The 26,571-nt window shown below is 38.1% G+C and overlaps 1 protein-coding gene across 3 annotated transcripts in view; it reads left to right on the top strand.

Annotated features, from left to right (window-relative positions):
* The window catches only part of SEPTIN9 (septin 9), a 406,717-nt gene that overhangs the window by 60,042 nt on the left and 320,104 nt on the right, over window positions 1-26,571 (top strand). The window contains exon 1 of one of the 3 annotated variants that reach the window (XM_074225078.1): window positions 1,661-2,076. The exons of the other annotated variants lie outside the window; for them this stretch is intronic. Coding sequence (XP_074081179.1) covers window positions 2,055-2,076 — 22 coding nt within the window. The 5' untranslated portion in view covers window positions 1,661-2,054. Of the gene's footprint in view, window positions 1-1,660; window positions 2,077-26,571 lie in introns of those variants that run through there. 3 annotated transcript variants of the gene reach the window in all.

The following is a 26,571-nucleotide window of genomic DNA, read 5'->3' as shown; positions in this document are numbered from 1 at the left end:
AGGAAGTTAAGTGACTTACACAAGTAAGTGTTTAAGTCTGCATTTGAACTTTAGTCCTCTGACTCCAAATTCAGCAGTGTTCCACTGCCCCATGTTTCTCAATAGTAAAGGCTTTCCTTGATTGAATGAGTCACTGTCAATGCTGAAATGATTGATACGATTCCCCTAAAACAGACCACCGAAAACCCCAAGTAGCTAGTCCACTATTAAGTTCCCAAGGGAGTAGAATGAAAACTTTAGGTTGCTGTAGAGGAAATTTAGTAGAATTTAAAATACATGATGTCTGAGGTCTTTTCATAATTCCCTTCTGGAACCCAGAACTTACTTAAAGTCCCTCTTATTTACATAGCTCAAGCAAAATTTCCAGACATATATTTGAGAAGCTGAGAGGTAGGATGATGCTGTGCAAAGATCTAGAGTCATTCGATATGGGTTCAAATTTTGTCTCTGCCATTCAATCTGTTTCCTCATTTATGGAAAAAAGGTGGGGGGAGAGTGGATTTGTGAAGTCCTTTTCAGTTCCAAGACAATGATCTGAAAAATAAAAACACTGAATCTGGGATACATTTCTAGCCTTCTGGGAAGAGAATTTGATCTACTATCAAATAAATTGACTTATCACAAGTGTGTCTCCCTTAGGGTGAAAGAAAATATTGATGTAATTTTCCTGAGGACAGGAGATTTGGATGGTCATAAAGTTCATGTTCAGGTGTCAGCTAAAGAGCAGAGGGAATTTCTTCCAATAAAGTTTGAAGACAAAACTATTAATCATCCCTAGTCTTTCTTTCTCTTTTAAATCTAACTATCTCTTTTAAATCTAACTCTTTTAATCCGTAACCATCAGTTTTTCATCTCTGGTACCAGCAAATTACTGATATCAGAGCAGGTGATCAGTATCCAGCACCCCAGTTAATTGGAAAAGGTTATTGTGAACTGTCTTCTCTGTTTCCCCCTACCCTGTCATTGTGTGCCCTGTGACTGCTTGTCTTTTTGCTGTTTGTGGAGGAGGAGGGTAAACAGCTGGAAGAAATTGAATGTTTTCCCAAGGGACAGTTGGAGACACACTGACTCATGTTGGTTGGGTAGGAATCTTCCAGGAAGTCTCAGGCTCTTGGGATGGGTGGAGACTTCCCTGCCGCCTCTTGTCACCACAGTGCAATGGGGGGAGTGGTGGGGTCCTAGGAAGTTCCCAAGGGAGTAGACGACTGCCCTCAGATGTTACTTGACCAAGCAGGTGTAACTTGCCATGTTGTCACCCTCTCTATACCTGGAGAGAGGGGGGACAGGCAACCTACTGCTTCTCCTAGGGGTTGAAATACCAGACCTGGCTAAGGCAGAAAGCCTGTGGGGAGAGGGAAGAAAAATGCAGAGAAGCAGGAACTAGGCTTTGAAAACACTTAAACCAAAGGAAATCACAATAACATGGGATGAGGAAAATGAAAGGCTCTGGGAAGTCACCAGGAATTTGATTCTGTGTGTTGGTTTCCAAGAAGCTAACTTAAGCATCTCCTGGTGGATATTAAAAAGAAGCTTTGAGACTCAAGCCACTGGTGGGGGGAGGGAGGGAAGAGGGAGGGAGAGAGGGAGGGAAGGAGGGAGGGGAGGTGTGGAAGAAAAAAAAAGGCATGCGCACCAGAAACTGCAGACTGTAGCTTTAAGATCATCTCAGGGAAAACTTGGACTTTACAGTAGTCCTGCGTGGGGTGGACTATTTGGGGGCTGCTGGATTTTTTTCAGGTCATATGTCCAGCCCCTTCTCCCCTTGTTTTTTATTTCTCTTTCCTTTTCTTCTTTTTTCTACTGTTTCAAAGAGACAATGCTACTTCAGTTTAGATCACAAACATATGATCAGCACATGGAAATGTGGTAATTTGTATGCATTCATGATTGCAACAGATTGAAGAAATTAGACCAGACAAAGAACTGTTTTGGAGGAGGAGGAAGAGGAGGAGGCAGAAAGAGGGAGGGAGTGGGAGGTGAGAAAAGGGACGCCTCCAAAAAAAAAAAAGGGAAGGCCTTGATACTCCTGCTGCTGCTAAATATATCCTGTAGTAATGGAGAGAGACCGGATCACAGGTAGGCAATCAACTTTCTTCCCCCCCTTCCTCCCCATTTATTACTTCTCCCCCTTGCCCGTCCCTTTGACTCACAGCACTGAAGTTGAAGGAAAGAAGCAGCTGAGGGTCAGTTTAATTCATTTTTCTTAAAATATTTTTTTTTTTGCTTTTCTTCTTGATCCTTCCAAATTTTCTGGACTCAGTGTCATTCCAGAGGGAGGGGGGCTGGGGAGTGAAGGTGGGGCTCGCAGCTTTTTTTCAGCGTCTGGATTTCATTTGAGACCTGCTTCTTCTTCCATTCGCTTGTTCTGTTGTTCTTTTTCCAATCTGCCACACAGAGTCCTGAGAGGACAGTGAAGGCTGAGACTGTTAACTCTGGGACTGGGGAGAGACAGATGGGGGGAGTTTTGTAATTGTGAGTTTGGTTGGTCGGTTGGTTTGCTTGTCTTTGTGGTTTGTCTTTTTGCTGTTTGTCAAGATCCGTTTTCAAGGTCATTTTGGTCTCTTCTGTGAAATAGTACTTATGTTCTTTTTTGGGGAACCTGATTATAGGAGATGAGGCTGCTGTTGCCCCAACCAGGCCGTGTGTGTGTGTGTGTGTGTGTGTGTGTGTGTGTGTGTGTGTGTGTGTGTGTGTGTGTGTGTGTGTCTTCCCAAAAGGGAGGAATTTTTGCCTACAGTGGGAGGAATAGGAACAGTTTTAGATGGAAAAATCATTTTTCAGGGTGGGGATGTAGGGGTGGTACAATGTAGAAACTGTTCAGAGGGAGATATGTGGCATCTGAAATAATCCAAGAACTGTTACAGAAAGTTTTGAGACAGTTTTGGAGAATCTACTCAGAAAGCATCATGGTATTCCATGGACCGGTATATATGGAGCTGTTTGTTAGGATGCCTGGGGGCGGAGTAGGGAATGAGTTAATGATTCTCATTGAGTCCAAATAAGCAGAAAAGGCAAAAAAAAAAAAAAAAAAAAGGAAAGGAAATTGAAGGGCTCTTAAAAGAAGTAAGAAGAGGCGAAAGATTTGGGTAATCTGAATTTTTCAAGCATTCACTGTCAGTTTGGGAAGCACACACTACTGTCCTATTTCCTTTGGTTGTTGGCTACTGGTTGTCAGACATTGAATATTTATCTATTCCAGAGGCCAAGGGAAGGTATTACCTCAGGGTTCCTTCTGAGGGATAGGTCATTTATGACCTAGTTCAAAGTTGGAATGCATGCTTAGAGTTAGTGTTAAGATTGGCAAAGGGAGGCTGCTCTGGGCACTGCTGACAGGGGTGTCTGTGTATATGTGTCTCTGGGCTTGTTCTTCCTACAAGTGAGACCACAGGGAGGCGAGGCAGCCACGCAGTCAGGGCGGAGGGCGACAGCTGGTATTGGAACCTATTTGTGCTTTTCTTGTTTGAACTTGGTGATGCGGGCCAGCAGGGCAGTTTGACTGTGGCTCTGCTCACGGACATTTGTAAATGCACAGAGATATACAGCAAGTCAGTTACCCAAATACAGCTTGGAGAAGAGGAACTGTAGTGGGATAGGGGTCTTGGGCCTAGGGTCTAGGAGTAGGGATAGTGAAAAGTGAAAGGGCTAAGTGCTTAGCCCCTTCACTTCGGGCTAGGGGTCAGCAAACTGTGCCTTTTACACTTAAAGTACAATACAACTTTATCTAAAAATATAAATGTGGGCTTAGTTTGCAACTTCAGCTGTAGATTCTAAGACTATCTCAGATTAGTGAGCATATGCCTAAGTACCCCTGAGATAGTCAAACTCAGTCTGCCATCTTCTTAACTTCCCTTTTCATGTCTAGGGCACTACCACACTTCCTGTCATTTATCCTCTTTGACTCCTCACCCCGTCTCACTCTGCTCTCCACCATAGTCAAGCTGTTATTTTTTACATTAAGACCATCTCTAATAGCAGACCCCTTCTCTATTCTGCCCCTGCCGTTACTATGGGGTAAAACTATAGCACATGATCACTTCATCAGGATTATTTTAATAGACTGCTGACTGGTTTTTCTTTGCTCTCCTAGTCCATCCTTCACTCAGCTGTCCAGGTGACTTTAAGCCCCTCCTATTCAATCAACCCCATTGGATCAAATATCAAATCCTCTTTTTGATTTTAAAAGCCCTTCATAACTTGTCCCCTTCCTTCTTTTCCATATTTCATACACCTTATACTTTGCCACCCCCCACTACCCATGTTCTTCCATCCAGTGACAACAATCCTCACCACTTGAGACTTCTGAGTCCAAGCATTTGAACCTTAGTTTTCTATTTTATAAACTGAAAGGGTTGGATTAGTTGATCTCAAAGGTTTGCTTCACTTATATGCCCTGAATATATTCTCCCTCCTAATGTTCCTCCAAATTTCAATTAAAGTTTGACCTATGAGTAATCTTTTCTGTTCTCCTTAATCTTAGGGTCTTCCCTCTGGGATAATTTCCAATTTACTCCTGTGTATTTCTTATTCCTTCATAATTTTTTGCTGTTGTCTCTCTCAGCAGACTTTTAATTACTTGTGAACAGGGACTTTTTTTGCCTTTCTTTGTATCTACAGTTGATAAGAACAATGTCTGGCACATAGTAGAGATTTCATAAATGCTTGTTGACTTGATTTCTTACTCTGAAATGTGATAGTAATAAGGCAGAACTCAAAAAATGTTACTTCTAGGAGGGAATTCAGAGATACTAGTCTCAAATTCACCCATTTTACAAAGAAACAGACTCAGATGGGATCAAGACTGGAAATGAAAATGGGGGGGGGGTAGAAGAGATGAGTGACTTTGGAGATAGGTTGGCCGGGTTCCTAACTCTATAAAATTCTTATGATTGTGCACCAGTGGAGAGGTCTAAGCAAGATTCCAGAACTTATTTCCCATCTTTTATAAGTGTCTTGGTAAATGGCTAATTCTTCTCTATTCCTTTTAAAAACTTACCAAGATGAGAGGCAGTATGGTGTGGTGGCTAGAGAACCAGCCTTTGAATGGGGGAAAACTTGGATTTATGTCCAGTTTCTGACACATACTGGCTACATGACTTCAGGGATAGAGGGAATTCCTCACTGGGAGTTCTCTATCTGTAGGAAATCATTCATCTGTAAAAATAAAACAGAACAAAAAAAAAATCTACCCTAAATTCACTGAGTTGTTTGTTTAGGTAAATGATATTCTGTGATAAAGAGTTGCTTAAATGACATAATTCATTTTCAAAAAGAAGAGCACTAACCTAGGAATCAGTAGACCTAGAATCTAGTCTAGACTTTACTGGGTGACTTTTGACCAATCACTTTGAACCTTAATTTCCTAGTATATAAAATGAGAGGATTGGACTAGATGATCTCATGACTTTATATGACTTTATAATTGAGCTGTGCTTCTCCATAAGCAGTAATGAAAAGTTAATTTGGTTCCCTCTCCCTCTTCCCTCCTCCCCTCCCTCAGATGTTCTGTTCCTTCATTGTATAATCTTGGTTCTATTACTTATTACTTACTCTCAAGTACAAAATGAAGGGATTCAATTGTATGGTTTCTGTGATTTCTTCCAGCTCTAAATCTATTTCTAGGATCTTAAATTGTTCAAAATTTGTGTGATACGGTGTAATGCTGGGGATATCAGTTTTATTATCTTCTGCTTCATCCCTAGACCATTGTCAAGGACAATTGAGGAGCATGCGTAGATGTTGTCTGTGGTAGGGAGAAAGTTTGGGAAGATTCTGTTGTAATACGGAAAGGGTGCTTCTGTATGGTTTTTCTAAACTCTGGTTACTTCTGGTTTTCTTATTTTGCTCAGATTATGATTTCCTATTCATTAAGTTTCAGAAATGCCTTCAAGATTCTTCAAGGCTTCTACCAAAACTAAACTATCTGTTTAGTGCCCTACCAATCAAAATTCCAAAAAATTACTTTAATGAGTTAGAAAAAATTGTAAGTAAATTCATATGGAGAAATAAAAAGTCAAGAATTGCCAGGAGCTTAATGAAAAAAAAGTGCAAAAGAAGGTGGCTTAGCCCTACCCGATCTAAAATTATATTATAAAGCATCATCAAAACTGTTTGGTATTGGCTAAGAAATAGAGTGGTGGACCAGTGGAATAGACTAGGTATAAAAGCAGGAGAGGATTATAGTAATCTGCTGTTCGATAAACCCAAAGAATCCAGCCATTGGGATAAAAACTCCCTCTTTGATAAAAACTGCTGGGATAATTGGAAGTTAGTATGGAAGAAACTTAGATTAGACCAACACCTCACACACTTTACCAAGATAAAATCCAAATGGTTACAGGCCTTAGACATAAAAAACAATACTATAAGCAAATTAGAAGATCAAGGACTAGTTTACCTGTCAGATCTATGGAAAGGGGAGCAGTTTATGACTAAGGAAGAGTTGGAGAACATCACCAAAAACCAATCAGATGCTTTCGATTACATTAAATTAAAAAGCTTTTGCACAGATAAAACCACTGTAACCCAGATCAAAAGAAATGTAGTAAATTGGGAAACAATCTTTACAACTAATGATTCTGACAAAGGACTCATTTCTAAAATATACAGAGAACTGAGTCATATTTTTAAAACAAAAAGCCATTTCCCAATTAACAAATGGTCAAAGAATATGCAAAGGCAATTTACAGATGAGGAGATCAAAGCAATTTATATCCATATGAAAAAATGCTCTAAATCATTAATTATTAGAGAAATTCAAATTAAAGGTTCTCTGAGGTACCACCTCACACCTCTCAGATTGGCCAATATGACCAGGAAGGATAATGATCATTGTTGGAAGGGTTGTGGGAAATCTGGGACACTATTACACTATTGGTGGAGCTGTGAACTCATCCAACCTTTCTGGAGAGCTATTTGGAACTATGCCAAAAGGGCAACAAAAATGTACATACCCTTTGACCCAGCAATACCACTACTGGGTCTATATCCTGAAGAGATGAAGAAAAAGGGTAAAAACATTACTTGTACAAAAAATATTTATAGCAGCCCTGTTTGTGGTGGCAAAGAATTGGAAATCAAGTACATGTCCTTCGATTGGGGAATGGCTTAGCAAACTGTGGTATATGTCATGGAATACTATTGTTCTATTAGAAACCATGAGGGACGGGATTTCAGGGAAGCCTGGAGGGATTTTCATGAACTGACGCTGAGTGAGCTGAGCAGAACCAGAAAATCACTGTACACCCTAACAGCAACATGGGAGTGATGTTCAACCTTGAAGAACTTGCTCATTCCATCAGTGCAACAATCAGGAGCAATTTGGGGCTGTCTGCATAGGAGAGTGCCATCTGTATCCAGATAAGGAGCTGTGGAGTTTGAATGAAGTTCAAGGACTATTCCCTTTAATTTGGAAAAAAACAGATATCTTATTGTCTGATTTTGTTACCTCTAAGAATTCTTGACTCTTCTCTAAGGATATGATTTCTCTCTCATCACACCCCAATTTGGATCAAGGTACAACATGGAAACAAAGTAAAGACTGACAGATTGCTTTCTGTGGGGAGGAGAAGTAAGATTGGGGGGAAATTGTAAAACTCAAATAATATCTTTAATAAAAATTAATTTAAAAAAAGATTCTTCAAGGCTTCAGGTTTGGGAGGAAGAACAGATGTTGGGATGGGTCACTGTGATGAGGGTTGTGTGGTAAGGACAGAAGTACCTCCCTTTGATGATTCTGCAATGAGCTCATCCCTGGGTTAGAAGATTTTTGAGTGAGTGCTTAGGAGAGTCAGCGATCACTGATATGGGAAGAACCTGATTTTGGCTTATTTTGCAAGACTAAAAGCCAGCTGGCTCCTTCTGCTTGCCACCCCCAATCAAGTCCTTGCTAGAGTTTTCTCTTTCCCCAGGAAGCTGTCATTGGCCTGAACTTAGTTGCTGTTCCATGGCTTGAGAATGAGTCATAAGAGTGAGATGACTGGGCTGCTGAGACATGAAGGAGTGGACTTTTCCCAGCAGATCACTGGAAACTTTTTTCTTCTCATTTTTCCTTTGTTCTTGGACCGCCTCTGTGGCTTTTACAAATTGTGCAGTTTTATCTTGTTCCAAGAGCTAGTGTAAAATGGGTAGATGGAGTTGGGTATCTCCAAGCAGGGAATTTTCCACTGCCACAGCTGTTACATGCCCTCATCTGGTAACCCTGTTGAGCAGCTGGGCAAAGGATGCCTTGGAGGCAAAATTGGTGAATTGGTAGTGGTGAATATTGAAATATGTTCATGTCATTTATTACCAAACAGAACTTATTCTGTGTTCATCCATGAACATAGCTTTGTTATATACATCATCCCTAAAAGACATTTATTGAATACCACCTTGTGGCTTAGCATATAGTGCTTAGGTTGGAGATAGAATGATGTTTTTCTTTTGTTGGAAAAAAATGTAGGGGTGGCTAGGTGGCTTAGTGGATAAAGCACCAGCCTTGGAGTCAGGAGTACCTGGGTTCAAATCTGGTCTCAAACACTTAATAATTACCTAGCTGTGTGGCCTTGGGTAAGCCTCTTAACCCCATTTGCCTTGCAAAAACCTAAAAAAAAAAAAAAAAAAAAAAAGGAAAAAATGTGAACATTTTCCGTGGTGCTGACATTTGTCCCTTTTTAATGGGAAATAATTGGATAGGATGCAAGATTTCTATAGGATATTTCTTTGCATAGGTGAGCAACACTACTAACTAAATTACTTGTAAGAATTTTATTTTAACTTCAGTTTGACTGTTCTTTCCTTCTCTCCCTCTCAAACTGTAGTACTCTGGAAGATGTTTCAGAAACTTTTTTAGATCCAGGGTGGTGTATTTTCAACAACTGGACTCTTCACTGGCCTCCAGTCTGACTCCAACCCTCCCACCTCCAACTTTGAATTTCACAAGATTCCATGTGTGAATCAGAATGCCTCCTGCTGAGCCTCTGGCTGTTGCCATTCACCAGATGTCCTGGAGGTGGGAAGATGGGGGTGAGGAGACAGTGTTGGTAATGTCTGTCGTCTCATGCAAACCATGTTGCTTCTGAATCATGGTTATAACATCATGCAGAGCTCTATAAAGAAAAATAAAGGGGGGGACGGCTAGGTGGCACAGTGGGATAGAGCACCTGCCCTGGAGTCAGGAGGACCTGAATTTAAATCCAGCTTAAGACTCTTAATAATTACCTAGCTGTGTGGCCTTGGGCAAGCCACTTAACCCCATTGCCTTGCAAAAACTTTTAAAAAGAGAGAGAAGAAGAAGAAGAATGACATAAGGCACTGGTTCCCTTTCTGACCTTGTTTCATCTCCTGTGCCTCTTGGTCTGCTGAAACTTAGAAATGGTCATGAAAGGCATTTCTCCTAGAAGGCTGGTGTTAATCTGCTCCCAATGGGTAGCAGGGAAGAATAATTATTTCTTCTGACTGAATACAATACCAAATGTGGAGAGGAACCTATTGTTGAAAGTGCTGAACTTGAATCACAAGGTCTAGGCTTAAATCCCATTGCTGTTATTTTATATTATTATGATTTTTGATCAAGTCACTTAACCTACCTTGTCTTGAATTTCATAATTTTTAAAAAATGAGATAGATAATACCTACCTCACTGGGTTATTATGAAGCCCAAATGAGAGAACAATTTATGACCTCAAAGTAGTACGTAAGTATAGACTATTAATAACAACAACAACAATAATAATAATAATAATAAATAAATAAATTATAAGATAAGAGGGTTTGGGGTATCCAGACTTAAATAAATTCACAAGGTAAGGTTGCACTTACCTTGTGTAGGCACTACTAAATGGAGGCTAGGTTTAGGTTTCTGGACCTTGGATCTTTCTGAATTTTTTTAAAATTTTATTATTGATATTTTGTTTTTAATATCTCCTCATTTTCAAATTCCATTTTCCTCTTTCTTCCCCTATCTAGTGAGTATTCTTTTTTAACAAAGAATAAAAAGAAAGGAGGGAGAGGGGGAAAATCAGTTCAGAAAAACCAGCACTTTGACTGACTGGTGGTAGTATATGCAATCAGTGGACAGGAATTTATGAAGGGCTTATAGTGTAAACAGGCACTGGACTGAGCCCTAAGGATACAAAGTAAAGTAAAACAGTTCCTATTCCCTAGAAAGGTACATGCTTCTCTAGTGGAGAAAGCAGGTAAATGAATAGGCATGTACAAGATAAATATAGGAGAGAGGAAAACATCTTCAAGGAGAAGCCTCTGGAAGTTTGGAGAGACCAGACCTTCTGCAGAAGGTGGCATTCAATCTATTAATTTATCAGTAAATTTGTATTAAGCACCTCATGTGTATCAAGCACTTTGTTAAGTGTTGGGAATATAAAAAGAAGAAAAAGATATTCCCTACTCTCAAGAAGCCTACAATCTAATTGAAGGAAGCCAAGGATTGAGAGGCGGAAGAGAATATGGTAGACATCCAAGCTTGGAGACCCAGCCAGTGCAAAAAGCTCCAAGATGGAAGATGGAGGATTTGGGTTCAAGAAACAGCAAAGATGGATTATAGAGTACATGGAGGGATTGCAAAGATTGGAGGTAATAAAAGATCATAGCAGCATAGTGAAAAGAAAGGGTTTTGTAGAGAGATATGAAGATAGGAATGACACAATTTGGCAGTGGATTGGATATGTGGGGTGTGTAAGAGTGAGCAGTCAAGGATGATGCCAGCATTTGGATTTGATTGGCTAAGAAGGTGATGATGGCCTCCCTAGTGATAAGGGAGGATTTTAGAGGACAGATAATGAGTTCTGTTTTGGACATGTTGAGTTTAAGTTAATTATAGGACCTGCAGTTGAATGGTTTTCATTTTTTATTAATTTTAGAGGGATAAAAGAGATATTGCCATGTTTGTAAGTAAAAGGGAAGACAAGGAGAGAGTGATGATTAATTAGCAGAGGTGTCAAATTCTGAATTAGGTTAAAATGTAATTAGAAAAATGCTTAACAAAGTAAATAAAAATACAATACAGCGTATTACTCATTTGCATTTTCCTAAGTCAGTATGCTTTCACCATTTCTATTTGAGTTTGACATCACTGAGTTAGAGTAGGAATTAAAGAGAAGCAATTTTCTGGAGAAGATGGGATGGAATAGTATCACTTGTGCATGGAGAGGATAAGTTTATCTTGGGAAGGTGAAGAACCACTGATCTCTTCATGTGATATAGGACTGAAGTTGGAAATAGTGTCATGTGAGATAAAGAGGAAGTGATGTGAGATCACCAGAGTGATGTGAGATAAAGAGGAAGGGAGGAGAGAAGGGGACTCTGGGTTAATGGCCTCAATTTTTTTTTCAGTGAAATATGGGTTCTCAGCTAAGAGGGTAAAGAGAAGCTATAAGAGACTCCAGAAGAGATGAAAATGTTTAGAAAAACCATTGTGGTGACTGGGATAGTGCATCAATGAGGGAGATATAAAAAGATTGTCTCATCATAATGAGTGCCCAAATCATGTAATGAATTTGTAGAGGATGCAGTCAGCACATTTGCGTGATTTTTTTCCAGCTTCATTTAGCAGCATGTGAATGATGAAGATGATGATGATGATGTTGATGTTGATGTTTGTCTGTTCTTGAAGAAGACCATGACATCAGGGTGGTAATGCCACAACAAGCATGTGAATTGACTTTGAGTTAAGGGGGATTTGCTAAGTCAACAGCCTCACCTCCTTCTCCAGAATCTGGACTGAGTCCAGTGGCCAGATACAGATCAGGATGACTGGAATAGCTCTGGATGTGAGGCAATTGGGGTTAAATGACTTGCCCAAGACTTGCTATCATATGGATGCTAGTAGGTGTCAAGTGTCTGAGACCAAATTTGAACTCAGTCCTCCTGACTCCAGGACTAGTAGGAGTAATCCAATAATGAGATGCAGTGAAGCAAAATCTTTGATAGGATATGAGGGCAAGGGAACTCAAAAGAGGAGGATAATGAGGGGTTTAACTGGTTCCTCAAAGTATTAAGACAGGGAAGGAAGAAGGATAACCAGTGCAGAAGTAATGACCTGAAAAAGAACTCAGAAGTGAAAGAACTGAAGACCTTAGTGAAAAAAGGTTAGAGATTGCAAAGTAGATAGAAAAATAGAATGACATTATGAGTAGAGATCCTGACAATGAAAGTGGACCAAGTGAGTGTTGGCAAGATCAAAGATATTACCATCTCTGTGAATATCTTAAGTGTGATGGTGGAGTAGGACCCAAAAGATTTTTTAACCATCCTTTCTGCTCTTCTTCCCTAAAAGAAATTCTGCTTACCTTCTCCAGTTTCTTACCTTCCTCATTCCCCTCAGACTTCACAGCTGAGGAGCAAGTGGAAGGTCAACCTTCTCCTTAATCCCCAGTGCTAAATTCGGGCCATATTAATCTTTGTTTCTCATTATTTTTGAGTTCAGTCTGTCTGTATTATATGTATTACTACCCATTAAAAATAGTTACTGATAAGTTTTCTGCTGCCCTGGATTCACTTCTACCATTCTTTTTTTTTTTTTTTTTTTTTTTTTTTTAGATTTTTGCAAGGCAAATGGGGTTAAGTGGTTTGCCCAAGGCCACACGGCTAGGTAATTATTAAGTGTCTGAGGTCGGATTTGAACCCAGGTACTCCTGACTCCAAGGCCGGTGCTTTATCTACTATGCCACCTAGCCACACCCACTTCTACCATTCTTAACGACCTTTGTACTTCTCTTTCAGTTTTTCCTTTCCACCTTCTCCTTCAGCATACATACTAACAGACCAAAAGACTACTTGAACTCATGGTTATTTGTCTTGGGAGACTTCTATCTCCATTCCATATCAGTTCTTCTTTCTCTTGTCCCTTAAATGTGACTTTTCCCAAGCTTCTTTCTTTAATCTTTTGCTCTCAATTCCACAACTTTATCTATTACTTCTATGTGATTGACTCCCAAATCCTTTTTCTCTAGTCCTTATTTTTCATGTGAGACAGATGTTTCCAGCTGCTTGCTGATTATCCTAATGTGGAAGTTCTTTTGCTACTTCTAATTAAATTAAAGTTGAACTTTGCATTCCCCTTTTCAATACTATCCTTTTTTTTAGTAATTGTGCTACCACTTACCTAGTTTCAAACTCTCAGATTCAACTTTAACCTCTTCTTCTCTTCCCTCTTTTTCTTCCTCATTTCCAACTATGTCTAACAATCTATCACCAATTCCCATCCTCCACACATTTCTTAAATTAATCTCTTTCTATTCTGATACTGCTTCACTCCTTTTACCCCAAGCCTAGACTCCTGTAATAGCTTCCCAGTTTGTCTCCCAATTTCCTTCTAAGCTAATTTACTTTTTAAATTTCAAAATATGCCTTGTGCTTTCCTTCCTTTATGCTTTTTGTTTTCTTTATTTCTTTTCAACCTCTTAGATCCTACCAGATTTTCCTGGACAAATCAGATATTGTTTCCTCTATAAAGCTTTCTCTGATCACCCCACTCTGAAATGATTGCTTTTTCCATTATATCAGCAATTTTCAAAATGTGGTCCAGGTACCTCTGGGCATTCCTGACACTCTTTCAGGGTGTCCACAGGCCAGAACTATTTTCATAATCATTCTAAGATAATTTCATTTCTAATACTGTAAATATTAAAAATATAACTCATAACAACAAAAAGTTTTTTGGATGTCCTCAATAAAAGCTTAAGGGAGTGCTGAAACCAAAAAGTTTGAGTACTGCTCTACACAATTCATTTGACCATTAGTGACCCAACTAATTCCTAGTGAATTCTTTTGTTTCTGTGAGCTATTATTTAAATTTTTTATTGCAGTTTAACTTTTCACTAAGACCTTGTTTCATACTTCTTTGTATTTCCTACTGCCCCTGAAGGTAGGGTATACAGCCTTGACTTTGGTAGGTGCTCAATACATGTTTTTTAATGCTGATTTGACTAAGTATGTGCTTTGGATGGAATCCCTTGCACCTTGTTTAAGAGTAGTCTCGGAACTCTTGGTTGATTGACTTTGAAATTGTCCTCACTTGTTATCAGAAAAGTTGTCTAGATATTGGTTCTACTCTAGGCCAGCATACCCATGACTTAGAGTTGAAAAGTGGGTAGGGGGATGAACATTGTCCTATTTTTATTAATTCATAAATGCTAACCTTTCTTCAGGGATGTAGGAGAAGCTTAAGGAAGAAACTGATAGTATAGACAAGTATTTTAAGCTGAAATATCAAACAGAGACTATGGAAATTACCTGAGATGAGTTTCTATTGCTCTGTCCAGAGGTAGTTATGTGGTACAGCGAATTAGCTAGGTGGCATAGTGAATAGAGTTCTGGACCTGGAGTCAGGAAGACTCATCTTCATGAGTTCAAATCTGGCCTCAGGCACTTATTGGCTGGGTGGGTGACCCTTGGCAAGTCACCTAATCCTATTTGACTCAATTTCTTCAACTGTAAAATGAGCTGGAGAAGGAAATGACAAGCTACTCTGATATCCTTGCTAAGAAAACCTCAAAAACCGGGTCAAACTGAATCAGACACAAATGAAAAAAATACTAGTCATGAATGTTGTAGAGAGAAAAACAAAATAATCCTTGTTCTTAAAGACCTTACATTCTTAGGGAAAACATATTTAAAATATATAAAAAGTTCACTTCAACTACATAAGACCTTTCCTGCTGCTCTTTCCAGAATTATATTTAATTCTTATATACTTTGGATTTTACTTTTATGAATATTTGTTGTTTCCTTAGACTATAAGTTAGTGAATGGTAGAGACTTTTGGTTTTGGTTCATGTGTCTTCATTGCCTAGCACCAGTGGTTTAATAAAATAAATTAAAGGCTGATTGATTAAATGTATTATTTTACAGAGGAGGAAACTGAATTTCAGAGTGCTGAAGTGATTTGCCCATAGTACCACCTAGGGTCAGAGCTGGTATTGGAATCCAGATATTGTCTGATTCTAAATCCTGTGTTCTTCCTGCTCTAGATGTGCCAAACTTCTCCCATGCCCTTTGAACTATCGCACAAGGAAATAAATGATTACCACATTGTTTTCTGTTCATTCTGTTTAAATGTTTTACTTTACTCACCAGGAGAATTATTGTAATAAAGGAACACAAAGAAAGACATTTAAGAATCTGCTGTGTCTTGGGTCATTTCCTGTTAGTGTTAAGGTGTATATGTAGACTAAAGTGCCTACCATCTTTGGCATGCCAGGAATGGGGGCTGTTGTTAGGAGGGCTTATCACCAGTTAGAACCCAAAGGGCAAAAGTACATTTGCCTGAATAAACTATATTGTTTGCATTTTTATTCAGAGGGAAAGGAAATTGCAATGGCTTAAATCCCTGGAACCTATTCAACAATAACCTGACACATTCTAGAGGTATTAGAATATTAAAGCTTGAGGAGACTTTATAGCTCATTTAATTCAACCATTCATTCTCCAGATGAGAAAACCTGAATCCAGGTCTTCAGGATCTAGGTCAAAAGTCCATGAACATGTTTTGAGAACTTGTTATATTCCAGGACCTGTGATAAGCCCTAAGCATACAAAGAAAGGCAAAGACATGGTTCCTGTCCCCAAGGTGTCCCCATTCCAATTGGGGAATTTTAGCAGCTATGTACATATAAGATATAGACAGTGTAAATGGATAGTAATCTTAGAGGGAAGGCACAAGCAATGGAGGAGGGAGGTGAAGGAAGACTCCAAAAGTTTCTTGCCTTTGAACTGAGTCTTGAAGGAAACCAGGAAAATCAGGGAGCAGAAATGAGCACTCTACAAATAGGGGGCAGTCAGTGAAAAGGTATGGAGATAGGAAGGAGTGTGTTCAGGCAATATCAAAGAAGGTCATGGAGGAAAAGAGAATGTAAGAAGACTGGATGAGCCCAGATGTAATGATTTTTTGTTTGATTCTTGGAAGTAATAGGGAGCCATTTGGAGTTTATTGAACTGGAATGGGAAAGTGGCATGGTCAGATCTTTGCTTTTGGAGGATGGACCAGAATTGGGAGAGATTAGAATGGGAGAAACTAATCAAAATGTTATTGCAATAGTTCAGGCAAGAAGGTGATGAGGGAATTTACCAGGAGGGCTATTGGGTGAGTGGAGAGAGAGAGATGTGTAGAAACTGAGTTGTGAAAATGGAAACTACAACACTTGGCATCATATTGGATATGTGGGGTATGTGAGAGGGAAGAGTTAAAGATAACAGTTACCAGCTTGGATGACAGTGCAGATAGTGGGAATCTCTATAGTAATAGTGATGTTAGGAAAAGAGAAAGTTTTGGGAGGAAAGAGAATAAACTCTGTTTTAGATTTATTGAATTTTTCTTGTTTCATTTCACTTCGAGTTCTTTCTTGGCCTACTTGGTATAGACAACTTCATGTTAACTGCTCCTACTACTGAACGTCATGGATTCAAAAATATTCTCTTGTACCTCTGCTACCTTCCTATCTTCCAATTACTACTCGCCTCTAGGCTTTAGACAGTGCTTAAAGGACAAGAGATCCTTTTCTTTCCTATTTCACTTACCTTGTATGTATAGGGTGAGTCTGATTTACTCTTTACTAACCATTCCAGTGAAGGCGAGACATGTTTACCCTTGGACCCTTACTGTCCTTCCTCTTTCTGTACCCTCATCTCTACTGATATCTTTGCCATTGGTGGTGACTCTGAAGCTTTTATAAACAGAAAGATACTTTGTTCTTTCTGTACTGAAAAATATCAGAAGCCTAACCTCAATTACTTTTCCAAACCAGGGATCAGATGTAGAATGATATCTTTCCAGGGTTTTAACAGAAACCAAAGAATATATAGAAAGAGCTAAATAGTAGTGACTGAATGACTGCTAGAGCAAGGGTACCCTTCATTCTCTAGCTAGATTCTCAGACCTAGACACATCTACTGAGAGGATCTTGAATAAATGTGAGGCATGGGCAAAGAAGAGAACTAAAACCCTTCAGAACTCCTGTAATAAGCTTCTTCTTCCTTGCTGCTGCTAAACTTATTTGGGTGATTTAGTGACATAAGAATACCTTTAGTACCTCATGATGTTATTATCATCATAAGTCTTGCTGCCATTCATTGAAGAATTGGGGGTTTTTGCTGCAAAGATTAAAATTGCTTCTTTGGATTTACCCCTTCCCTTTCACATATAGTGATTCATTCAGTGACCATTTTTGTCTGTTGGATGTACTATTTGTCATTTGTTTAAAGTATAATGACTATTTTACTATTGACATGTAGGAATCTTAGCACTCTAAATTATACAGATAGGTAAATTACAGTTAGTTCATAGAGTGCTGGAGTCAAGAAGACTCATCTTTCCAAGTTCAAATCTGGCCACAGACTCTTATCTGTGTGACCTTGGAAAAGTCACTTCACCCTGTTTGCCTTAGTTTTTTTCATCTGTCAAATGAACTGGAGAAGAAAATGATAAATTACTCTAATAACTTTGCTAAGAAAATGGGGCCAAGAAGAGTTGAACACAGCTGAAATGACTGAACAACAAAAATGTTACTGCCACAGTTATTTATTCTCCTTAGTTTGATTTGGCTTAAATTAAGCTGTCTTGTCCAGGTAGCTGATTCTGAGTCTACCCTCAACAGGCAGTCCATTAACTTTCAAATGCTCCATATTTGTATAAGGAATCTCCTTTATAATCTGCCGAATATATAGTCACCTAGCCTGAGGACCCTGGGGACTGGAAAACTCATCATCAAGTATGGGCAGTTAAGGTGGTACACTGGTTAGAGATTGGACTTAGGAAGAGAAGAGTTCAAATTCTGTCTCAAACACTTATTAGCTGTTTTACCTGGGCAAGCCACTTAACCTCTGTTTGCCTAAGTTTCTTAAACTTTCAAAAGGGGACCATAACTATACTTACCTTTGTGAGGCTCAAATGATACATAATAGGTCCTGTGTAAATGCTTATTTCCTCCTATCAAGATTGCATTAGACTTTTTTGGCTGACAAGTCACACTGCTGATTCATATATTAAGCTTGAAAAGGTCTTTTATTTCCCCTTCATAAATTTTACATTCATTTCCTTCATTCTCTACTTAATACAATTAGATTATAAAATTAAAAGTATATGGTATTACAAGTATCTCTATTCAATCTCATCTTATGGATTCAGACTCTCATTTCAGTCTATTAAGATAGTTTCAGGTGCCAGTTCTATCATCCCACCTTAGTTCTCTCTTTTAGCTTGCATGTCATCTGAAAAAAATTGATAAATATAATACCTTCATTTAAATTATAGGGTATTCAACCTCAGACACTTACCAGCTGTGACCCAAGGCTAGTCACTTATCTTTTGCTGTCTCAGCTTTTTCATTTATAAAATGGGTATAAAAATAGTAATTATCTCAAGATATTATGAGGGTCAGGTGAAATAATTGTGTAAAATACTTTGAAAATCTTAACATTTTCAATATATAAATATTTATTCATTTATTTATTATAGATATTCAATAAATAGATGTTCCATATTTAAAGTTTTCCAAATAAAATATGCTAGTCCTCCTCCTGCTACTGCTCCTCCACCATACTTCTACCTGTGGTTTGAAGATCAGTTATTTTTCTTAGATTTCTTGGCTATGAAAAACAAAGCCATTTTACTCTGGACTTCATATACAACTTTGGTTTTGTCAGTCAGTCAAAAAGCATTTTTAAGTGCTTATTATGAGCCAAGCATTGTATTAGGTCCTGGGAGTACAAAGAAAGGTCCTGAATATCAAGAAAGGCAGATTCTGATGGAGGAGATAACATGCAAATAATTTATATGCATTTATTAATGAATTAATATAATATTTGTATATGTATGTATTTCTTGATTAGGATTAATAATTTATATTTTTATATATAATACAGGCATAATTATTTATTGAAAATGAGAGGTAATCTCAGGAGGAAGGCATGAGCAATAGAGAGAACCAGACTGGAAAAATCCTCATGCAAAAGGTGAGATTTAATCCAAGTCTTAGAGGCAGAGTAAAGAGGGACAGCATTCCAGAGCATAAATAAAACCATGTGGAACTGGTCTTGTATGTAAGGAACAGCATGAAGGCCAGTGTTGTTAGACCATAGAGTCTATATAGAAAGTCATAGAGAATAAGAAGACTGGAAAGATAGGAAGGGGTCAGGCTAAGAAAAACTATAAAAGCCAACACATGATTTTATGTTTGATTCTGAGGGAATGGGAGCCATTGGAGTTTACTAAGTAGTGAGCTGACATGGCCAGACCTATGCTTTTGAAAGAGTAGAAGATGGACTGCAGTGGGGAGATACCTAAAGTAGGAAGACAAAGCAGAAGGCAATAGTCCAGACCTGAGATGAAGAGCACTTGTACTGGAGTTGTGACTGTGTGTGCAAAGAGAAATAGATATATGGGAAAGATATTGTGCAGGTAGAAATGATAAAGAGCAGGTAGGTGACCCAGTGATTTGATGGGCCTGGAGTCAGGAAGACTAATAATCTTTCTGAATTCAAATCCAGCCTCAGACACTCACTAGTTGTGTGATCCTGGGCAAGTCACTTAACCTTGTTTGTCTCAGTTTACTCATCTGTAAAATTAACTGGAGAAGGAAATGACAAACTACTCCAGTATCTTTGCCATGAAAATGATGCCAAATGGATCATGAAGAGTCAGAAAAATGGCTGAACGATATAAATGATAAGACTTGGCAGCAGATTGGATGTGTGGGATGAGAGTGAGGAGTTGAGGATTACCTTGAGTTTGGAAGGTTAAATCACTGGAGGAAGTTGCCTTCAGCAGTATTTGGGAAATTTAAAAGAAGGGAAAGTTTTTAAGAAAAATGTTGGAGTTCAGTTTTGGACAGGTTGAATTTAAGATATCTAAGGGATATCTAGCTTGAGATGTCCAACAGGTAATCGATGCTATAAGAATGAAGCTCAGAGACAGAGTTTTATAGTTGGCTATTTTAGATTTGGGAATCATTTTCATAGAGAGGACAAATAAAACCATAAAGTTGAGATCATCAAGCAAGATTGTATTTTGCTTGTCATTTGTTTTCAAAGAGGACCAATGACATCAAGGCTGATGTATGTACTGGATTTAAGTGAGGCACTTACTCTCTCTTCTAGAGTCATCCAAGTCCAGATTGTATAGGAGAATATAAGAGGACCCAAGACAATGCCTTGAGGTCACCTGTAGTTAATGGGTGAAAGAGGAATTTCAGCAGAGACTAGTGTCACAAAAAAACCTAAAGAGGAGAAAGTATCCTTGAGAAGAGGATGTTCATCACTATCAAAGGCTGAAGAAAGGATGAAGATTGAGAAAGGTCATTAGATTTAACAATTAGGGGATTACTGGTAAATTTGGAGGGCATTGTTTCAATTGAATGATGAGTTAGGAATCATATTGCACATAAACTTTAGAGTTGAGTAAAAAGAGAAGACATGAAGATACTAAATATAGATGATTTTTTCTCATGGAGAGAACTAAGATAATAGTAAATGGTGATGTCAGATTAAATGAGAGAATTTTTTTCTTTTTAGGATGTGTAGCATGTACCTATTTAGAAAGCAAAAAAAGGAGTCAGTAATTAAGAAAAGATTCAGGTTTAGCAAGAGTGGGGATTAAAGATGGGGAAGTCATCTGTAGGAGATGAGATGGAGTGGGATAACTTCCATGTTTAGGCAAGGGTGAAGAATAGGAAGATGGTTGAGTTTTGTGAGATGAGAAGAGAACAGAGATTTTGGGAGTGACTTTTGATGAAGTATGAAGTGGTGACAATTATTGCCTGAGAAGGAAAGGGAAAAGGCTCTATGGGAATCTTGAGAGAGATGAAAGTTTTGAAAAGGTATTATGAATGAATTGGATAGCAATTGATTAGGGAGCTATAGAAAGATTGCCTTGCTGCCCAAAGGTTATGAACCAGTTGAGATTATATAGAATTTTTGTGGTAGACTCAGTAAACATTGTTCAGTTCAACAGTACATGAATAACAGGGAAGGAAGTGGATGATGGATGAGAAATTCTCCTTGATGCTATCTGAGGCCCAATTCAGGGGTATGTTGTCACAGAACTTTCTTGCATCAAGTTTTCCTTCTTGTGAGCCATTTAGCTCTGGGAATGATAGAAAGAATGATAACAACATCTGACTTTTGTTTGCAAAGCACTTTCTTACCTGGTCTCACTGGAGCCCTTACAGTCAACCCCCAGAAAGTAGATACTGTCTCTTCCACTTCTAGCAGATGAAGAAACTGGGCCTTTGAACTATTTGTGGTTTAAAGTGTCTTCCCTGGCTTCTCCAAATAGATCTAGTGTCTACATTCTTTTCCCCTAATTCTCTATTTTCTTTCTTTCTTTTTCTCTGAATCTCCCTAGCATCACCCTTTAATTGAAAAGATAGAATTCTGGCAAGGTATACATCAACATTTGAAAAGTCCTCTTTCAATAAAGCATCCTACTCTAGTATTTTTGGTGAGTTTTTTTTTTATGAGATTAGCTTTCTCAAAGCCACATACTTGCATTTTATCACATCTTCCTTACCCCATTTGGATTATCTTTGAATCCTTATACTTTTTTTATTTTCACTGGAGCATCTTTACCTTATAATATATTAACCTTTTGATGGAAAGGTCTTCTTGTAAGAGACAGAAACTTCATATCAGCATCCTATCTTTGGCCTGTTGTTGGAGTGAGGATGAAAACCCTACTTTAATTATTGTTTTTTGGCAGGTTAAATGAGTAAAAGATAAACACTATCTCTATTTGTTTTTTTCATGTAACTTTCCAGCCCTAAACATCAGTACAGAAAGTTTGATTTCTAAGCACAAGTCTCCAACTTGTTTCCTATGTGTTGCTCTACCCCCCAAATCAACTTGAGTAAATCTTATCATTCTGCTACTTCCCTGAGACTAGTGACCCCATTATGAAAAGCTCATTACCTTAATTTGGTTCTATTTAAGTAGCCACCTCATTTAGGGTTTTCTTGACCTTTGTCAAGAAATATCTTTATATTGAAATGATTTGCCATTTCCTTCTCTAGCTCATATTATAGATGAGGAACTGAGGCAAGCAAGGTCAAATGACTTACCCAGGCCATATAGCTACTAAGTGTCTGAAACTGTATTTGAACTTATGAAAATGATTCTTCCTGACTCCAGGCCTAGCATTGTGCCACCTAACTGCCCTTGGCTCTCTTACTCTTTTCTATATATAACTTTGCACCTGCTAGGTGGCACAGTGGATAGAGCACCAGCCCTGGAGTCAGGAGTACCTGAGTTCAAATCTGGCCTCAGACACTTAACAATTACCTAGCTGTGTGACCTTCAGCAAATCACTTAACCCCATTACCTTGCAAAAAACTAAAAAAAAATGTTCATAAGAGCTGGTTGAATATAAGAGTTTTCTCATGTAATCTAGGTCTGCCTAAATTTGCATGTTGAATTTGAGAAGTCTTAATTCCAAATATGTAGTTATGTGACATGAAATAAAATAAACTGATTCTTGACATCTACTTTAAATTATACTCAGGCTTGCAATTCAGAACAGATGTTTTTCCACCCTGATGCAAGGAAAGAAAAGAAGTATCATCAAGAGTTTGGCATAATCAAGAGACTCCTGTAAAGCAAGGGAGAGGGAAGGGTATGCTATGACTCATGAGTAGTTGGGAAGAAAGAAAAGGGGCAGGGAGGTCCTATATGGGCTGTTTTCTAAAACAAGGGCTAACACTAGGGATTATGAGCTAGCTGGTGGTATGATGTGCAGGGGTTAGGATAGAGAAATCAGGAAAGGGGATGAGAAAAATTTTCCTTGATTTTGTGGACATTTGTTAGCCATGGTCTGTGATGTTTGATCCCTTTGCCAGACTTTGACAGCTAGCTAGATTTCATCTAGCAACAGTGCCTAGGAATAACAGCTTACTCCTGAGTTCCTGACATTCTGAGTTCATTATTTTCTATCCTTTCCTCAAATTAGCTATTTTTCTTCTGTCCTTAGCTATTATACCATCATATGACTCTAGGTGGCTCAGTGGATGAAACACTGGCTTTGTAGGCAGGAGGACAGGAGTTTGAATCCAGTCTCAAAACACTTGACACTTACTGTGTGACCTTGAACAAGTCACTTAACCCTGATTGCCTCACATCCAGGGTCATTCATATCTAACCACTAGATCCAGATGACTCTGGAGGAGAAAGCTAGGTTGTTAACTTAGAACAGTACCCCTTCACTCAAATCCAATTCACGTGCTTTTCTTGGTATCACCTCCCTGATATCATGACCTTCTTAGAGAATGAAAGACAATAAAACATCATCATCATCATTTGTTTTTCATATTTCTGTAATCTAAACCAAAGTTGGAGAATCTTTTCTCTGCCAAGGATCATTTGGATATTTATAACATCAATCAAGGGCCATACAGAATAGTCAACTTAAAAATTAATATGCTATATTTGGTCAGATATTTAAATTAGTTCACCTAGATTTATTGAATTTTGATTCCTGCCTGCAGTTCCCAAACTAGACAAATGATTTCACTGGCCTTCTATAGACCACCGGTCACACATTCCCTGCCCCTAGTCTAAACTTATCAACTGTTTTTCACCCTCATTCCTATTCACTGAGGCTACCTATTTGGACCTCACAAATAGGGTTCAAATTCTGAAAGTTTTCATGAAGTAGTAAAAAGATCTCTGGACTTCGAGTCATAAGACCTGTGTTCAAGTTCTCATTTTGACATTGTTATGTGACTCCTAATAAATGTTTTAAGTTTCAGTCTTTCTCATCAGTAAAATGTCAATAATAATAGTAATAATATTTATACTACTTAGAAGAAATATCTATCATTATAAAGCAGTTCACATTTTCATATTGCTTTTGGGTTTTTTGCTTTGGCTTTTATTATAGATCTGTGATTTCCTGAGTGTAAGGAAGTCATGATGGAGAAAGCCCTCTAATACACTTCATCCACTGTTTGGCAATTTAAGAGTTAAAGAAAATTATCTGGGGTATTGATAGACTTAGTGAGTAATACATGTGTCACAGGCTGTATTTGAACTCAGGTCTTTTTTTTTCCCAGGCTAGATTTATCCACTATGCCTCAGCTGTTACTCTGTGGTTATAACAGTTCACAGGGTGCTTTCCTGACTACAATCCTTTGAGATTAAGTAATGAATAATGATTAATTCCAAAATAATCACCATAATAATAATAATTATTATTATCATCTACCCTGTGGGATTGTTGTGAAGAATATACACTGCATTTAAAAGAGATAAGAAATAATTATTATTATTCCTAGTGACCATTAGCATTTTAAATGGAATTTCTGAAGATTCAGTGCATTAACTTAAGAGTTAATCTCTAATAGTGGCATTTTGTAAGTTGCCAAGGAAATATTTTGGACCAAAGTGACTTTCAGAAGCATATCATGCATTCCACAAAGTAACTAACTGCCAGAACTGAGACAATATCTACCAACCCTGATGTCATACAATGAACTAGACTTGTGAGCTCCTGGAAAGGCAGGTAAAATGTGAGAAAAGAAGAACTATACTATGGGGGGAAAAGGAAGATAGAACTCACTTAAGAATGGACCTCACTCTGCAGGTAGTTCAAATTTTTTATGGTGTTGGGTGAAGAATTTGGGAGAGGGAGAGACAGAGAGGGGAAAAAACTTCCTTAAAAATCAAGAATGGAAATGTATTCATTGAATGCAAAGAACTTTTCCACCAGGAGGTGGCAGTGTTAGATCCTCATTGGCCGAGGGGATATGGGGTATCATCAGTCCATTAATTCTTTTTTTTCATTTGCACTTAATTTACGGAAGAAGAAGAGGGTATTATTTCTATGTCTGAGCCAGTAATCAGAAGATGAGATAAATGTCAGATACATAGAACCAGAAAATAGTGAGAAAGGCAAGGAATCTCACTGGAACAACTCACAGTGGAGGCTGTTTACCTCCCTGATTGAAACAAAGGGACACCTAAAGAACCAGCTTAGTCTCCTTCCTGACTTAAAGAAAAGTGCCTTAGACTGGTGATTATTTTTAGATCTGGGCCAACTGATGTCTGGGGTCAGTAGTATCAGAAGAGATGTCCAAATAGGTGGGATGGGAGGGGAGGGTTTCCCTATTTCCCTTCCATCATTAGTGAGAGTGGGGTAAAGATCAGAAAAGGGTCAAGGATTCTCACCTCTTCCTTACCAATTATAGGGATCTTGATGGAACTCATCAGCTCTTCCAGAACTTAATCTTGAACTGGGCTTCTGTTGGGGAATTTCTTATTGAACCAGGCCAATTTGGAGACTGGTTAGGCATCATTTTTATAACTGGTTCAGATTTCAAAGTAGAGTTAAAAGAGAGGATTGAAAGTCTGGACAATTGTAGCCATATTTTTAAATAATTTTTTTTATTTAACCAAAATTCACTTCTCTCCCTTCATTGAAAAAAGGAAAAAAAAACCCAAAGCCTTAGTAACAAATCTGCACACTGAAGCAAAATAAATTCTTATATTTGCCATGTCTGAAAAAAAAATACATGTCTCAGTCTTCATATTGAGTCCATTACCTCTCTGACAGGAGGTGGACAGAATTTTTCATTATAAGTCCTTTGAAAATGTAGTTTGTCATTGCATGGATCGAAGTTCTTAAATATTTCAAAGTTGCTTGTTTTTACAATATTGCTTTTATTGTATCAATTATTCTCTATGTCCTGCTCACTTCACTCTAAATGAGTTCTTAAAGCCTTCCCAGGTTACTCTAAAACTGTCCCCTCATCTTTTCTTATAGCACACAGTATTTATATTCATTTATATACATAATTTATTCAGCCATTCTCCCATTGAATACCTCCTCAGTAACTAGATACTTGCAACCACGAAAGAGTTGCTATGTTTTTTGTATACAAAAATGTGCTCTTTTCTACTTTCTTTTATTTTTTAGGGAGTATAGATCTAGTCTACTATAGACATATTAAAGAGAATTAAAGATTAAATTAAAATTAAAAATTAAAGAGAAATTAAAAAATTTCTAACTCATAGGATATAGACAGAATTAGGACTTGACCTTGATTATGAGTATAAAATGTACCCTGGACTTTGCCCTAATACAGACTGTAACTGAGTCATCATGTTTAAACTTGTAGGGATATCATGTAAGGTAAGGCTGTGGGTACTGAACTATATGTTTCTAAGCCTTTCTGTTTAATCCTTGGATTTCACCCATTTTTCTACTCTTCATCCACCCCCAATTTTCCTGCATAGTTGACAGGGCCTTTGTTCTTAAAGTCAGACACTAGTTTTATTTGCTAACTCTTTCAGGTTAAAGACTCTCAAGTAGTTTGAGACTGGTTTAATGTAGTTAGTTATAACTCAGAATTCATGGGACTGAGGTCAGACTCAGCCTCAATTACAGCCTTGGGATGATTCTGGTAGAGAAAAGCTTCTGAGTAAGCCTGCCCCACTGCCCCAGGATGAAAAAATCCGTACCAACTTCTTTAAGACTGTTCAGAAGCATCTTCTAATGGGAATTATAGCATTGCTGTAGATAACAGCAATGTTCTTAACTTTTTAATGTGTTAAATTTTTGGCAGGTTTCTGGACTCTTCAGAATAATGGTTT

This window comes from Macrotis lagotis, chromosome 2 (genome assembly GCF_037893015.1).
Source record: "Macrotis lagotis isolate mMagLag1 chromosome 2, bilby.v1.9.chrom.fasta, whole genome shotgun sequence".
Lineage (NCBI taxonomy): Eukaryota > Metazoa > Chordata > Mammalia > Peramelemorphia > Peramelidae > Macrotis > Macrotis lagotis.
Note: the sequence above shows the minus strand (reverse complement) of the source record. Positions and strands in the feature narration are given on the sequence as shown.